The sequence below is a fragment of the Crocodylus porosus genome, unplaced genomic scaffold (genome assembly GCF_001723895.1).
Source record: "Crocodylus porosus isolate Cpor-Errol unplaced genomic scaffold, CroPor_comp1, whole genome shotgun sequence".
NCBI lineage: Eukaryota > Metazoa > Chordata > Crocodylia > Crocodylidae > Crocodylus > Crocodylus porosus.
Window position 1 is genome coordinate 146620820 of NW_017728906.1, and position 16425 is coordinate 146637244.

A 16425-nucleotide genomic window follows, 5' to 3' on the forward strand; every position below is an offset into this window, starting at 1 on the left:
GGGTGAGGAGGTAGTCCCAGAACAGTGGCCACACACGGAGCAAGGTGGTGGATGGTGGCAGCAGCTACTGCATGCAAGGTCCCCCCTCCACATCCATGGGAGTGGAGGGGGAAGCTTAAAAAGTGCTGGATTTTTGAGAATTCGAGATTTTTTTTTTAATCCAGATTTATGAGGTTATTGGATAAGCAAGCAATTTGGTAGAGGTGGGAACAAGACATCTTTCAACTGCTGATCCCATGCTTGGACCATAAGACCATACATCTAGCTATCAATAATTTTAGTATGCAATAATCTCCTAAAATTCCATTGTTTCACTTTAAAGTATTGTCTCCTTCCTGGCAGGGAGGGCATGTAGTGTTGGGTTCTTCCCCCCCCCCCCCATTTTTCAAAAGGATCAGTAAGAGAGAAACTTTCCCTTGGTCTGTATTATGTAGTAATATTGCTTTTACCTAAAATGACTGAGAATTAATTATCTGTTGGATGGCAGATCTAAACTGTTAGGCAGTATATTGAGGGTGGGCTTTCGTTTCATTTTGTTCCATTTTGTTCAACAAACTGAGTTGATTTCAAAGCATGTTATACATATATTGTTAAATATTTCCATTTCCTCATTTATCAGCTCAATCTTTCCTACAGAAACCTTGGCCATGAAAGGACTAACGCTGAACTGTTTAGGAAAGAAAGAAGAAGCATATGAATTTGTTCGTAAAGGACTTCGTAATGATGTAAAGAGTCATGTCTGTATCCTTTTTATTTTTGTACCAAAAAAAGATCAGGGATTCAGATTTTTTTTAATGAAATAAGATTGTGGCTTTTAATATGTTTGTATGATACTTGTTTTTAAACTAGTTGTATGATCTGTTAGAATGTGAAATGCTAGTAAAGGTAAATAGCTAGTGTGGAACTTTTCCTGTACAAGTCAACTACTTTATAGGAAGGGAGAAGTCTATTTAAAGGTTTTGACTTCATACCTGCAAAATGGTTTTATTTTAATAGCTTTACAAAAAATGTTTTAATAAGTCTTACTTTTAATGCAGTATTTGTCACATTTAGGTATCTTACAGTTATGCATAGGCATTAATAAAAATAATATTTGTTTAATAACTTACATAGCACTAAGTATTGCTTGTAAAAGAATTAATCAAATTATGATGATACACTACAACTCAGTATAAAAGTGGTGGTATTAGTTGCTCTAGCTAAATGCACATTTACTGTGAAACGTTTTTTCTGTAGGGCAAATGACATTTTTAGCTGGGATTCTTTGTTATGTTGTAGTTAATACGTCCAACATTTGTTGATATCTCTTTACTTCATTTAGACTCAAGTTCTGAAGCCATTACAAACATTAATAATGAAACAAAGTGTACAAAGTTTATGTTCAAAGTTCAGAACTAAAACACCTTATATCTACTTTTCCTTAACCAAAGGAAATCCATTCTTCCCGTAATGGGAAAAATATGGTGTTACAAATGAGAACCCTCTTTTTTGCTGAATTTCTGCAGAAAATTCAAATTTTTGAACCAAACAAACATTACTAATCAAACAAAACTAAGTATGGTTTGGTGTGCTGGTTTGCCAGTTCCAGCACTTTTTTCCTTCCAGGTGCATACATTTATAAATAGATTTGATATTCTGCACTTATTAGTATTATGGCATGAAGCATGCATGTAATTCAAAAAAACTTAAAATTTTTTTTTCTCTTCCAGTGTAAGGAGACTTGCCATCCTAGAAGGGAAGTTTGTTTAACCGTTTTAGTGTATGATGTTTTAAAAAAATGAAAAGGTACTTTGGGGGAACTTTTTTTCATTTCTGTAGGACCCTGTTTCTGTAGGACGCTGGATTTCATCACCTGTATATTGTGGATCCTAGTTGAGGATTTTGTCCCTAAACATACTAGATTTGGGTTAGAGCAGCCACCATCTTCTTACGTTGGTGGTTAACTGTTATTCAGACTTAATTTGTTTTTAATTTGAGTTCAAGATGACTGATATGTGAGCCAAAAGACCTCTTCTGCAAGAAGATTTGCTGTTTCAGCTGTTCTCTTATAAATTGCTTCAGTGAAAGACTCATTTTCAGTGTGAGTTTTTGTGGATGCTGACTTTTTGTTTTACTGACTCTTCAGCTTTAAATTTCATTGGCTGAGGAGTGCTAATAAAGTGTTGGTCCCTTTCAATTATAAACTAATCTCTTCGCCACTTCGGCTGTATCTTTATTTAGCATCAGAACAGGTTGAATTCTTGATGTTCTGTTTTCTGAACGTTCTCCTTCTTTCCCCTTCCCCTTGCTCTCCCTGCTTTCCTCCCCCAGTTGTCTCTTGCTTTTCCCTGATCCCTGGGAGGAAATGTTTCCAGATGAAGTCTTTTGCTTTAATCAGTTCCATTTACTATGGAGGCATGGAAGTGAGGCTGTAGCCATAGTGATTACGTGGCTTGCTTAGACATCTGAACCTGAATTCTTTTATTTTAATTGATAGCCTACTTCAGGGGAGCAGTAACTGCATGCAGGTCCAGGAATTCTGACCTTCTATACAGCAATACTGTGTAGGAGGATTACTTTTTGGAGTCTTTAGAAAATTGTTTGAATTGAATTAATGTTAGTTGAGGAGTCTACAGTCTGAAACGGTGGGCTCCTATCAGTTACTCATTTCTCCCTAACTTAGGACTTTAAGCTGTGTAACAAGCACGTCCTACTATTACCGCACTCTTAAACGTGATTATTAGGTAAACGCTTTGATTGCTTTCTCTGTTGACCAGGAGGTCCAGTAAACAGAGACCTATATTTCAAGAAACTTGGGTGCCTATACACGTGCAGGAAGGCCACTCCAACATGCTGTAATTGTAGTGTATTGGAGCAGACTCAATGTAATTAGTAATTACCGTGCTCCAGCAGATTCCAGTGTCACGTGTATCTGTGTTCCTTTGCTGAAAAAATGATGGCGGGGCGCTGTAAAGCTCACTAAAAGTTAAACATCTCACAGATCACCAACATTCATGTCCTGCAAGCAAATAGCATGAGTATTGAAGCGATGATCATCCAATATCAACTTTGTTGGACTGTCCATGTCATTCGGATGTCCAGCTACAGACTCGTGGTGTTTGCTTGCAGCATGTGACCATTGGTATCTCTCGAAGCAAGTTTTATTCTCCCAGTTCAGCCAAGGTGTATACTAAAGAGGAGGGCAGAAAAAGTGCTTTGGGGGGCACCCTTGTAGCCAACTTAAAAAAGGCAACATCAATATCAACTCATGTGAGACTATTGCCCAACACTGTCCCAAATTGGGGGCAGGGGAGGAGTGCTGCAGGGATCTCAGTACTTTGAAACCTCCCAACAACAGGAGATGGAAAAGCAGAAGTGGTAAAAACAGTATGTAGTAGACCAAATCAAGATGACTCTTCCTGCTGGTAGGATATGATCCGAGACATCACCAGCATGGCAGAAACATTATTCAAGAGCTATTATGCAGAAGCTTGAATAGTGTGGTGAATGTTTAGTTTTCTTTAGACACCACTGCATAGCTAGAACCTGTTGCATGTCAAATAATATTCATGCCTTTATTTGTTAAAATTGTGAAATGACTGACTGAAGCAGGCAGACCAACTAAATGTAATGTTTGGATGTGTCTTTGACACTTACTGGTGTCCTGCCTTTAGTTCAGAGACTTTCCTGGGTAAAATTAGGGGGGATGGTGAAAGGGGGGAGGGCAGCATGGATGGAGATGTTGCTTGGAATCAGAATCCAGGAAGTTGCAATGCAGAGAAACTTGAGATCTTTGATGTCAATAATCAGAGATTTGTTGACTGAAACGGTCATATTATCCTAAAAATTCTTCACTGAATCAATTTTGCCTTCATTCACAGTTAACAGAACTGTGATCTGGACTGTTGGGTATTTTGAATTTATATGATTTTCTTAGATGTTTAGCAAAACTGATAAGGGCTATTGGGGATTTTGGGAAGGTCAGATTACTTACAGTCTGTTTTTTGGAGGCAAAAGAGAGAGCTTCTGTCAAGTATATTTTGTACAAAAGAATATGACATTTTTGTTCATACTTAGGCTGTGTTATTCAGGTGTGTGCTTAATTTGGAGATGAAAACCAAGTAAGCCTGGTTTTAGATAGATTAAAAAAAAGGTGGGGGGAATGGCGAAGAAAAATATTTAGAAACAGAATTATTTTCCTAAGCAGTGGCTATAGGGTAGAGCAGTGGTCATAGGGATAAGTATTTAAAACTTTAAATGTGGAGATGGAAAGAGTCAATGTTTTAGGTAGAGCAGTCGTATAAATAATGGTATGAAAGCTGAAGGAGAAATTTTGCATTGACCATCAGGAAGAGAGTGCAAGATAGCTAGCTAGATAAAAATATAAAGTTTTGGAATAGGTTCTTTGGGATGTGGAAGAAGTTAACCACAATAATTTATAATTTATTTAAAATGTATCCAGACATATTTCAAGGATAATATGTGGTTATGAGTTGTGATAATCCAATTGGTATCTTTCTCAAGATTGAATGTTTTTTGATTTCTAACAAAAGTTCATGAAATGTATAAATAATGGTTTCCTATATAGGATTAATACAAATTTGGAGGTATTTCACATAAAAATGTATAGCATAAAGGTTGAGGTTAAGTGCACCTAAAATAAATGGGAGATTCCTGGAGACCCATCTGCTTTTGTTTTGCTTGTTGAGGCTTGTATAATACAAATGCACTGCAGTTATCTTCAGAAAACTGTGAATGTTGCTGTCCTTAACTTATACTAGGTTGGCATGTATATGGACTTCTGCAGCGTTCTGACAAGAAGTACGATGAAGCTATTAAGTGTTATCGAAATGCCCTCAAATTAGATAAAGACAATCTACAAATCCTAAGAGATCTCTCACTGTTACAGATTCAAATGAGGGATCTAGAAGGATATAGAGTAAGTATTTCTAAATTTGTGTCTTTATTACTGTCTTTTATTTGGGAGGTTTAACTCCAGATTTATCAGTTTCAGGCTGTTGTCTAGGAAAGCTTGAGGATAGGGTGAGCCCTAGTAGGCTACACCTGATGAACAGGCTGCATATAGAAGGTAACAGATATGCTCTTTCCATGATTTGCAGAACAGCTTTTTTTAAAAGCTGTGCTTCTCAATTGCTGAATATACCACAGAATGAAGTTGATGGTGTTCATTTGGCTCTTAGCGTGTATATTTTTAGTACTTGGCACCTAACAGCCTACATTTTCAAAACCTTATGGAAACATGAATTCTTATGGATGGCGCCTACTTTCTCACCCTCCACATAACATCTGTTTTTTAATGCAAGTGAAGATGCTTGGATATTTTTAGGATGGTCCAAAATCACTAATTCTTTGAATAGATAGATAAGAACGTGTGCAGTTTCTCTGTTCAGAAGAGCCCCATGTCCCATGATTAATAATGACTTGGTACCAGCTGATTCCAATTCTGCTGAATCCATCCTCTACTGCTAGCCCCAGTGGCAAAAGATTAGGAAGTGCTGTATGAATCAATTGCTGCTGCTCTTTAATCCCAGTATGTCACTTCCTTTCATTAAGAAAGTTCCAGAGGAAGGAGTGGAGCTAGGCTAGAAGAAGGGAAGAGAGAAATGTGGAGATATGGAGATGCTCTTAAATTTTTCTTTCTGAAAAAATTATACATTAACCTGCTCTGTCTCCTAGTTCTGTCAAGGTACATACATGCTTTTCCCAATGTGAAATGAATGGTAGGGCAGGGTAGCACATTAGAGACTAAATGATTCAGAGAGGCATGAGCTTTCATAGAAAGTATCCTATTTTGTCAGATTCTATGAATGGACTTAGAGAAAGAAAGGGTTTAGAACAAAAATGTAAAGACAAAGGGAAAGGAGAGGAGATGGGGAGTGGCGAAAGGTGGGTTGAAAAGATCAGAATGGATGAACAAGATGGTAAATGCATTGAGGGATGTTGTTTAGCTTTTAACTCCAGCTATGCGTTCCTATATAATGGGATAAGAACCCATAGTCTTTAAGACTGTTTAACACAATCCAGTCTGTGAATCTCAAAATTGTATGTCTCTCTGGACCAGTTATTTTCTCAGGCCCCTAGCAGGTGTTGTGTTCATCTCATAATACAAGTTTTGTGTGTTAAATGCTAACCCACTACATGTTCTAGTCAATTTATCACATGATAAAAATGGTGACTCTTCCTCAAAGAAGTTACTCATTGAATGTGGAACTTTGTTGTGGTATGTATGTATCACAAGTTAACCAGAACATCCAACAATATTCTGCTCTCCAGTCTCCTTCCTAGGGCTGGCTACCTGACAAATGACCAAGTGGTGATCTGTGAGTGGTTTGTACACAGCCCCGTCTCCATTACCACTGAGCGGCAACGGGGGCAGGCAGCCATGGTGGTGGCAAGCAGCCCAGGCATCATGCAGACAGCCCTGGTCCTTGGTTGATCACTCACTTAAACTTTTGAACTCACAAGCAACCTTTGATGCAGGAGTCGCTCCCCAATACTAAGCTGCTTGCACCAGGCACTTTAAAGAACATGTGGGTGGCCCAGAACTGATGAGCAGCTATATGGTGCTGGGCTGCTCATGTGCCTGGAAGTTTAAAGGGTGCATACGTGACCCAGCACTGCTGAGCTGTTCTCCGCTTCTGAGCCTGCCACGTGCCCTTTCAAAGTGGCTGATGCAAGCAGCAGTCTGGTCTGCCTGACACCACCCTGGCCACCCTGTTCCCATTGCTGCCTGTTGCAGGTGCCTGGAACAGCCCTTATCCGTGATAGACAAGGGAGACAGTGAGCAGAGTATCAGGGAACAATCCTGGTTAGCAAGGGTGTGGGGGCTCCCTGCAGGCAGCAGCAGGGATTGATTAAAGTGGGAGCCTGCATCCCACCTGCATCAGCGTCTGCTGCTGCTTGTAGGGCTGCTTCATTCCTTCCGCCACTGCAAGCAGTGGTAAGTCTGATTTTCAGGGCATAGGACAGCTACTGATTGTTAAATCCAAGTTCAGCTTTCCCGTTCACATGTTGGGTACAAATTTTTAAAAGTACCTTAATAAATTAGGCCATAAGTCTAATATTCAGAAATAACTTAAGTTTTATTGAACGTTAGTGAGACTTAGTTTGCCAAAGAGCTTAAGAGGCCTATAATTTTATGCCTTATGTTATGAATATTAAAGTGTAGTCCAACTTTTATATAACTTTGGTGTAATACTGCTTACTGCTTATTATTTTGTTAATATGTCTTTTAATTTCCAAAATTCCAGTAACAAATTTTTAAAATACTAAAAATAGGAGTGACCTATTATCACAATAGTAATTTGAGAACCTCTTTATTCAGCTATAAAATAATTTTCTTTTTATTAAAGGAGACAAGGTACCAGCTACTTCAGCTGCGTCCCACACAACGAGCTTCATGGATTGGATATGCTATTGCATATCATTTATTAAAAGATTATGATATGGCCTTAAAACTACTGGAAGAGTTTAGAAAAACTCAGCAGGTAAGACCTATCTTATAAAATAATAATACTTCACAGAATCTGAATTACACATAGTAAGTAGGAAAAAATGGCTGTTTGCAGACTTTCTTTGTTGTTGTTGTTGTTTTTCATTTAGCATCTTGGGACCTAATTCAGGAGCTCACTGTGTCTGTGGCTACTGATTATATATAGGCCTCATTTGATCCACAGATACTAGGCTACTTCCTGTTCTGGGTTTAAAGAAGTACCGATGGCATATGAAATAACTGATTAGGTGAGTTAAGATCTGTGACAGTGGAATAATTAACCAAAAAATCCCAATGGTTATCTTGTTGCTTAACAGGTGTTAGATTAATCAACACTATAGAAATTTTTACACCACACTTTCTGCTCTCGCAGTAATTTGGATAAAATGACTGACTTAACTGATTCTTACATTTCAGCAGCAAAGTATGTATAGAGGTTTTTTCCTCTTTCTTTTTCTTTTCATCTATTAATATACTAGCAATAACAGTGTCAATAACGAGAGGAATTAGAAAATGTTACTGATGATAAGAAAACTCAGAACTATGAGATTTGGAATACATATGGATCAAGGCACCATCTAACAAAAGAGTACTGGTAGGATCTGTTACTGACCACTGAAATAAAATGAAACAAGTCTAATAAATTACTGTAACATTTGGGAATCCACATTTTTCCATGATTAAAATGAAACACAAATTTTATATATATATAAAATAATAAAAATAAAAATTTATTCATGTCTGGAAAGTCAAAATAAGGAATATACAAAAAAAATTGTATATAGTATTTGTGTGTGTATTATATACACTATACACAGAATTATTATTTTTTTTATATATATTTATATATCTGTGTGTGTATATAAATAAAATATTATTAAAAACAAAATACATATATATTAGCAATGGTATAGGTCCATTCTTAGGTGGAGATGCTAAGTCAGGGGTGGGCAAAATATGGCCCGCCGGCCAGATTCGGCCCACAAGGCCATTCTATCTGGCCCACGGGGCCCCTGAAAAAACCTGTGGAAAATTAATATTTCTCCGCCCTTGGTTCCTGTCAAAAATGACAGGAACCAAAGGCAGTAGGACCCAGGGGAAGCCCGGCAGGCTCCAACAGCAGTGGGGCCTGCCTGGTCCTGCCCCTCAGCTGGAAGCCCTAGCCAGGGTTTTTGGGTTGGGAGCACATGGCTACCCCAGCACAGGAAGCTCAGATAAGGGGGGGGGACCCTGGGCAAGGAAGGAACACTGGGGGAGGGGGAAGCAGCCCTTCCCCACCCATTCCTGGTGCCCCACACTGCAGCTGCTTGCAGCCCGTGTGGGACTGCCTATGCTCGCTCCAGATATCCCCATGCAGGCTGCGAGCACCTGCAGCATGGGGCACCAGGCATGGGGTCGGGGAGAGGCAGCTTCCCCCTCCGCACTCAGCTTTTTCCCTGGGCTCCTTACCTGCGTGAAAAGCGGTCCCGTGGCTGGCAGTGCAGGCGTTTGCAGCCTGCACGGGGCTGTCTAGAGCAGAAACAGGCAGGCTGTGAGTGGCTGCAGCACTGGGCATGGGGTGGGGAGAGGCTGCTTTCTCCCCACTCCCCCCACACTCAGCACCACCTTTTAACCTGGCCCCACTGCCAGGCTGGTAGTGGGGCAGGTTACAAGCTGGTGCTGAACACAGGGAAAAGTGGCCCCTCGCCTGCCCCATGGCCAGCACTCCACACTGGAGCCACTCGCAGCCTGTCTGGGGCTATCTGTGCCTGCTCCAGACAGCCCCACGCAGGCTGTGAATCCCTGCAACGTGGGGCACTGGCCATGGGGCAGGTGAGGGGCTACTTTTTCCCATACTCAACACCAGCTTCTTCCCTTCTGCCAAGCAGGTGTTTGGGGCTGTGTGCTGCCCCCCACCTGTACTGTGGGTCTGACGGGCACTGGGTGTGAGCAGGCAGGGAGCCAGTGGGAGCACGGGGCCTTCACCAGTGCCCCGGGGCCAGTGCTAGTGGGGCCCAGAGCAGGACAGCAGGAGCACGGGGTCCCAGCTGGCAGGAGATCTATGGAACCAGGCCAGCTCCCCCCTCTCTGCTGGTGCAACCCAGCCTGGCTTCACGGACCCCTGCCAGCTTGTGCACTGCTTTGGGCCCCACCAGTGCTGACCCTAGGACATTGGTCCCATGACATTGGGACCTGTGGTGACCAGGGGGTGGGACACCTATCAAGTGGGGCTACCCAGGCGGCCCTTAGCCTGCCAAAACTGGGTAAGCAGCTCCCCACTCAAAATAATTGCCCACCCCTGTGCTAAGTGGTTATGGGTGTGAAGGACACAATGCCTGTTTCACAGTGCCTGTGAAAAAGAGAAGGTTTATATATACTTGGATGAGAATGAAAATAATATTTCTGAAGTCTATTGACTTTCTCAGTTGTTAAAACCCATCTCCTTGGGATAAATAATTGTAACACTTAAATCAACCCAGATATCTTGTGCCTTCAAGTTGACAGCGCTCTGTTTGATTTCTTTGAAATGTTGGAATGCTGAAGTGCTTCTAAATGACTGAAAGAGTGCTAATTTTCATGAAGACTAGAAGTATGAACAACCTTTGTTCTAAGCCAGTGGTTTTCAACCTGTGCTCCATGGACTTCTAGGGGTCTGAGGACTGTGATCAAAAATAACTGTGATCAATTAAAAGTATGTGAATATCTACACTTATACCTCCATTTGTCATTTCCAAAGGGGTCTGTACCTCCATTTGATATTTTTTAGCGGTCTGCAAATGAGAAAAGGTTTGAAAACCACTGCTCTAGGCCACTTGTTCCGGTATTTCCACTGTTTTGTCTGGGACTAAAGCTGATCTGTGTTTCATTACATAAATGATAGAAATAAACAGTATTTACTAGGGGTACACCAATAGAGATTTTTGGGGCTAACACTGAGGCATATTGGCCAATACCTTGGATTTCTGATTTGCAGCCCAGTAGCTTGAAGAGGAGTGTCCAGCTGGTAAGTCTGTTGTGGGGGAAGGGAAGGAGTGTGGGGGTGTGGGGTGCAGATTGAGGCCCCTGTGGTGAGGGAGGGAGTGGAGCTGGGGCAGGTGCTGCACAGCTGGGGCAGGGTGCGGGACAGAGCTGCAACCCATTTGGGGGGTGTGGGGATGCTGGTGGATGGGAGGGCAGCTCCCACAGCTGCATGCACCCCAGGATGACATGGGGGGGCAGATGCAGCTGGATCTGCGCTTAGGGTGGGTGGCAGTTGTGGGAGGGGGCTGTACAGCTTTCCCACAGTGCACACAGCAGCAGGAGCCGCCACACCTCTGTCCCATGCCCCGCCTTTCCCCAGCTGGGCAGCACTTGCCCCAGCCCCACTCCCTTCCTCCCTCACTGTGGGGGCCTTGATCTGCCCCTCCCCCTATCCCTTCTACCACAACGCACTTGCTAGCTGGACGCAGCTCTCCAAGCTGTCAGGTTGTGCTCCTTGTCTCCTACATGCTGTGCTGCGGCTATGTCCATGTACAGAGCATTTATGCAGCCAATAATTTGGCCGATCAGTCAAAAAAAAAATCTGATTTCCAATGCAGTCGATTTTCTTTATATTGGTACCGATCTGATATTGGACTGATATATCAGTGCACCTCTAGTATTTATCCAAATCCAAGACTATCCAATTGACCAAGACTACCACTCCCCAAAAATTAGAATCCACACATAGAAACTTTTTGTTATTTATATAAACAGACCTACTAATAAACTAGTAAGTCATATATTCAACAAACATTACTTCAATGTATATTAGGTTTTGCCGAGAAAATCCTGGTGAGTCCTGCTTCTTTTTAGTTCCTACATCCTTACTCTCACTGTCTTCACTGCTCTTATCTTCTCCCTCATCTTCCTACAAACCCTTGCCTTCAGTTCCATCCATGGCACTGGAGCCTTCTTGAAGCCTTTAATAAAGGACTCTGAAAATACCCTTTCCCAGTAATTCAGAATCCATTGGCAAATCAGTACTGTGTTTGGCTTAATTTTCCCACCAGGTTTAAGTGCGTGGTTTCTTGCCAAGAGCCAGTCTGAGCACTGTGTAAATTGTCCTTAAAGGGTTTATTCACTACAACATTCAGTACCTGGAGTTGAGATGTCATACCAGTAGGTATGATTACAGGATCACAATTCATTGACCAAATTTTTGCTTTCACATCTGGTGTTAAATGCCCTCTGAATGATTCTAATGCTAACATTGCACTTCTTTAGCAGTGCCCCAGGTCTCCTGTTCCACTTAACAGATATCTAATTGGTCATTCATCAGTTCACTTGAAAACCATCCTTGTCCCTGGAACCTAACTGTTAATTCCTGGTGGCAACTTTTTTTTTTTTTTGGCACAGTCTTTTTTGTTTCAACATCATTTAAGGTGGTAATTTGCTATGCCCTCCAGTACTTTTAACATCACTGTATTTCACAACTTTTCATTTTCTGTATTTCTCAGAATTACAAATTTTGACCTTTCTCAAAACTTATGTTGCTTGGCATGTCAGATAATGCTGATGAGACTCAAGTCTATTCTGTCTGGCCAAGTAGGAAATTATGAGTCTTGCAAAGCTCAATAACGTATCCCTGGAATTCAAAAGGGTTTTTTTTGCTGAAGTTCAGCGGTAACATTTGTGCAAGTGGCATTCATTACAGGGCTAAGATTCTACATTGCATCATTTGCATATGCCACCACTACTTGCCTTGAATTTTTGCTGTGGAACATTCAACTTTTTCATCATTTATGATCCCTTTAGTTGAAGAATTTTGTGTGACTGGCATTCCTTCAATTATCCTTTCTTTAATGTACGTAAGAACTGGCTTATCAATTTCAAGAAAGTGATCCTTTTTGTACTGCTGAATTACTTTCATATGGACTTAGCATCCTTGGTTTTCCTTTTAACTGTCTCCATCAATGCCCATTAGCTTCAGTAACACTATACTTTCTTCTTGCCTCCATTATTTGTTTTGTTTTGTTTTTTTCAGCATAGTACAACTTTCATTTTAAAATTCATGTTGTAGCTGCCGCTCATTTCTTTCAGTATTTTCATGTATGTACGGCTACTTTCTCCCTCTTTCTTGTGACATGATCTATCATGGTGTTTGCTCTGTCCCCCTGCTTGCCCTGTCAAATTTACCATGAGTGCCTGTTTTTTAAGTTTTGGCCAGTCATTAATGATTGGGTCCTGCAATTAACTGCATTCCCTCCCACTGCCTCCCTACCTTTCTACCTGGTGCCTCATTGCCCAGCTCCCTGCTACTACCTACCTCTGCATTCCCTATGTGCTAAATTCAGGATGGCTTATCTGATTGCATGTCAGTCATTCTCACCTCATCTGTGATTCCAAGACAAGGCTGTTTTTCACCATGTTGAGTGTGTGCGTGGCAGGGTGTGTGTGTGGCAGTGGAGGCTTGTTTTGGTGTGGAGTAAATACAGTAATGTCAGTCAACATTTTATGGAAAGTATGTCTTGTCAGACAAACCTTATTTAACTGTGCAGCTGTAATGCGATGAAGGCTTTCGTAAGGTGGTTGTAGTAATGCAGTAGCAAATCATTAGCTTGACCACTACATAACCTGATGTCAGATTATATACTTTTTATATTATTAGCTGTAAATATTTGTTTTAGTAATGAGTGCTTGGAGGATAATTTGGTTAAGTGACTGGGCTCCCGAAAGACGAAAGATTTAAGGTGGCATTACTGTGGAATGTGGTAGCTGTAGGTGTCTGTGGAAAGAGCAGTCATACTTTTTAAATAGCATTACTTTTTCATTTAGTTGCATTTGAAGGTTTGTCAGGTAATGCTGACTGCTTCACGACATCTTTTGAATATTCAATTTATTCTCTTATTAATATTCAATTTATTCTCTAAATGCTTAAAAAGGAGGTGGAGGAGTGAGCAAGAGAAGGGGGTAGGTCTTCAGAAAGTCAGAAATGCAGGCGCTGTTGATATTTCATCAACAGCCTGCAAATTACAGTATGACAGGAGCTGCCTTTAAATGGAACAAACTTCACACTTATTTCTCTGTCTGTAACTGCTGATATGTTAAACTTTTAGCTATGGCTAGGGCTAAAGGAACCCTGAGAACAAAATTCTGTTGGGCCCTGTTAAAAACTTTTATAAATGTAACTACACAAAAGCTATATAAAAATTTGAAAGGCATGATAGAATTTGTCCAGTTTATAGCCACCTCAGAATTGCTCATAACTATGGAGTTGCTTTCTGCTGGCTTTTTAAACTGTAATCTCAGTCAGTTTATTAATACAAATGTAATATTTAATTTTCTTGCCCCCCCTCAGAAAAGGGAAAGCACTTTTCAGGGAACGGCTGATTAACCATTTCAGTGACTAATTTAACTTATGCGCAAAGTTTGATCAGAACAAAGTAGAATAAAGGAGAAGAAGATACATCAGTTAGCAAATTCAGCTTTTTCCTTTGACATCTGCTCTTTCTCTGCTCTATTTTATTTTAAATCTATTTGGAAATCGATATGTTGTATAAATTTATCTGTTCAATACCTCTGTGGTCTGAAATGAAGACAATTTTTCTTCCTATCCTAAATTCTGTGACTATTGACTCAGTAATTGCTGAACTCCACCTTTTGAGTTTCTTAAAGTTAGCTGAAATGGTTTCTGTGTAAACAGGGTATAAGAGCATTTAGTATGAAAAATTTTTAGTGAATGTAGGATATTTCTTCAAGATTGAAGTAAAAAAAAGTTCTGGCTAAAGGGAATTCCTTTCAGCAAGGGCTGATGTAGCAGCAGGGTAACAATTGCTATTTTTACTTCAGCCTGTAATCAAAGTCCTTTGTATTTCTCAGTTCATTGGAAATGGTTCTCAGGTTGATTATCTTCCACTTAAAATTGCCAGAGCACAGCAGTACTGTCATACCCTAGGATGCATTTTGTATTCAGGGGATACCTATCTCTTTTGTGGGATAACTATACTGACTTCATGCAGCAGAGTGCTCTCTACTTTGAGAGATTTAGCTACCAAGATATGCTGCCACAGTGCTGCATGAGAGAGAATCTGGGTTGGAATCTCTGGTTTACTGAATTTAAGCCCTGCAAAATTCAGTTTTCCTGCTCCAGAATTTAAATCGAGCTTGCTGTGGAGTACCTGGGGCCATACATACAGCGTTTGAGCAGTAGGAGGGACATTAGTGAGACTCCTGTAGGATGGTGGTGGTGGTGGTGGTTGTGTTGTTTTTTGGCTCGAATGACACAAGTACAGATTTAGCCATCTACTTGGTAAGAGGTGGTGGAGAGGTAGGGAGAGTAAGATGTATGCTTGTATTCACGGGTAGTTCCTCTATAATGGGAGCCATCCAAAGAGCTCTTTCACCTTCATTTGCTGTTTTTAACTGAATCCTTGAGTTTTATGTTTTAAACACATGGATATTCTGGTCACTGAAATTTGAATTCTGTATAACATTGTTCATAGCCAAGCTGCAAGTGGCATGGTTTGTGATAATTAACCGTATTTTTTTTTCCAGATTCCTCCTAATAAAATAGATTATGAATATAGTGAACTTATTTTATACCAGAATCAAGTGATGAGAGAGGCAGATCTGTTTCAAGAGTCTTTAGAACATATAGAAACATATGAGAAGCAAATATGTGATAAGCTCATAGTAGAAGAAATCAGAGGTAAGTCGCTTTTTTTGCCATCTTTTGCCTCAAAACTGAAGTGTAATAGTAGTAGTTTTGCTAAAACAATTCAATAAATTTGACAATAAAAGTTCAGGGGAAAGAGCCCAAACTGTCTCCTGGGTTTTGATATGTGGTGCACCATGGGATGTATATTGAAACCTTAAAAGATGATCCATAAAGAAATTATTTCAAATGTATCAATACTAGATTTATAATTCAGCAGTTTGTTCACAATAAACCTCAAAAAGCTAGAGTGGTGTAATCTGATACAGGATGACAATGTATTTGGATGTGAAATGGCACTCCTTACCACTAAGAACAATTCATGGGTGTTGCATATATGTTAAAGACACTAACTAATGTATGTATGTTTAGTAAATTTTCATAAGTCAGAACTAGAATAATCAATTTCTACTTGCCTGTATCTGCAAGTAAGTAACTGAATGCACTGTTTGTACTGAAAGTGGTAGTTTCATGTTTGAAATACTAGGTTCTGTCATCCTTTTAACTACATCCAAAAGAAAAATGTCAGTATTCTGTTTTCAGTTACAAGTCATGCACTGTTTTCATCAAGTGGAGTCATTTAAAATATATACAGTTTTGACATAATCAGCATTTTTAGATATTCATTGTCCCTTATGTTGTATAACCGTTTTGTCAGTGTACCTATAAAAGCTGACATTGCAATTTAACGTAAAATATGGGTATATAACAGCTGGCCACCAATTGTCACAGCCACCTATTGCATTGTTAAGGAGCTTTGGTTTTGGCTCTTTCGTGTGCTTATTTTTGTATTAGTCTGAGAGAACCCTGAGAAGACAAAGTTGGGGAGGGATTCGCTGGCTGTTTGACACAGGGGAAATACCTACTAAAGGTTGGCTTCCCTACCCACAGCTTGCTGACGGTTCCTTATCCAGTTGGTAGCACCAGTTCCTAGATGCTGTCTTCTGTGACTAGCCAGTGTGTCTCTCTTTCTGACCAGTAAAATGGCCCATGTACAAGGAGATAGGGGAGCAAATAGAGGACTTAAGTGACGCAAAAGATGCAAAGCCATTTAAGTGGCTGAATAGGGGAGATGGCTGACTCCAAAATACTGATTGTAGCTTATTACAGCAACCTGAAATCAAAATGAGGGCCAAACGTGTTTAAGTGCCTAGACTTCCTTGATGCTTCTACTGATATCCTATAATCCTCCCTTAAGTCACTTGTATGCAGATAGTTTGACTTGTGTTTTTTTGTGAGGACCCAAACTCAGAATATCTTGCATATGCTTCAGTAAAGT

The 16425-nt window shown here is 40.4% G+C and overlaps 1 protein-coding gene across 3 annotated transcripts in view; it reads left to right on the plus strand.

The window, feature by feature from the left end:
• NAA16 (N(alpha)-acetyltransferase 16, NatA auxiliary subunit) overlaps positions 1-16425 on the plus strand; it is a 98485-nt gene that overhangs the window by 29414 nt on the left and 52646 nt on the right. For 2 of the 3 annotated variants that reach the window (XM_019529847.1, XM_019529845.1), the window contains exons 3-6: positions 637-741; positions 4761-4918; positions 7353-7487; positions 14987-15140. In XM_019529847.1, the coding sequence (XP_019385392.1) occupies positions 637-741; positions 4761-4918; positions 7353-7487; positions 14987-15140 (552 nt within the window). Of the gene's footprint in view, positions 1-619; positions 742-4760; positions 4919-7352; positions 7488-14986; positions 15141-16425 lie in introns of all 3 variants that reach the window. The other variant, XM_019529846.1, reaches the window with a different exon arrangement.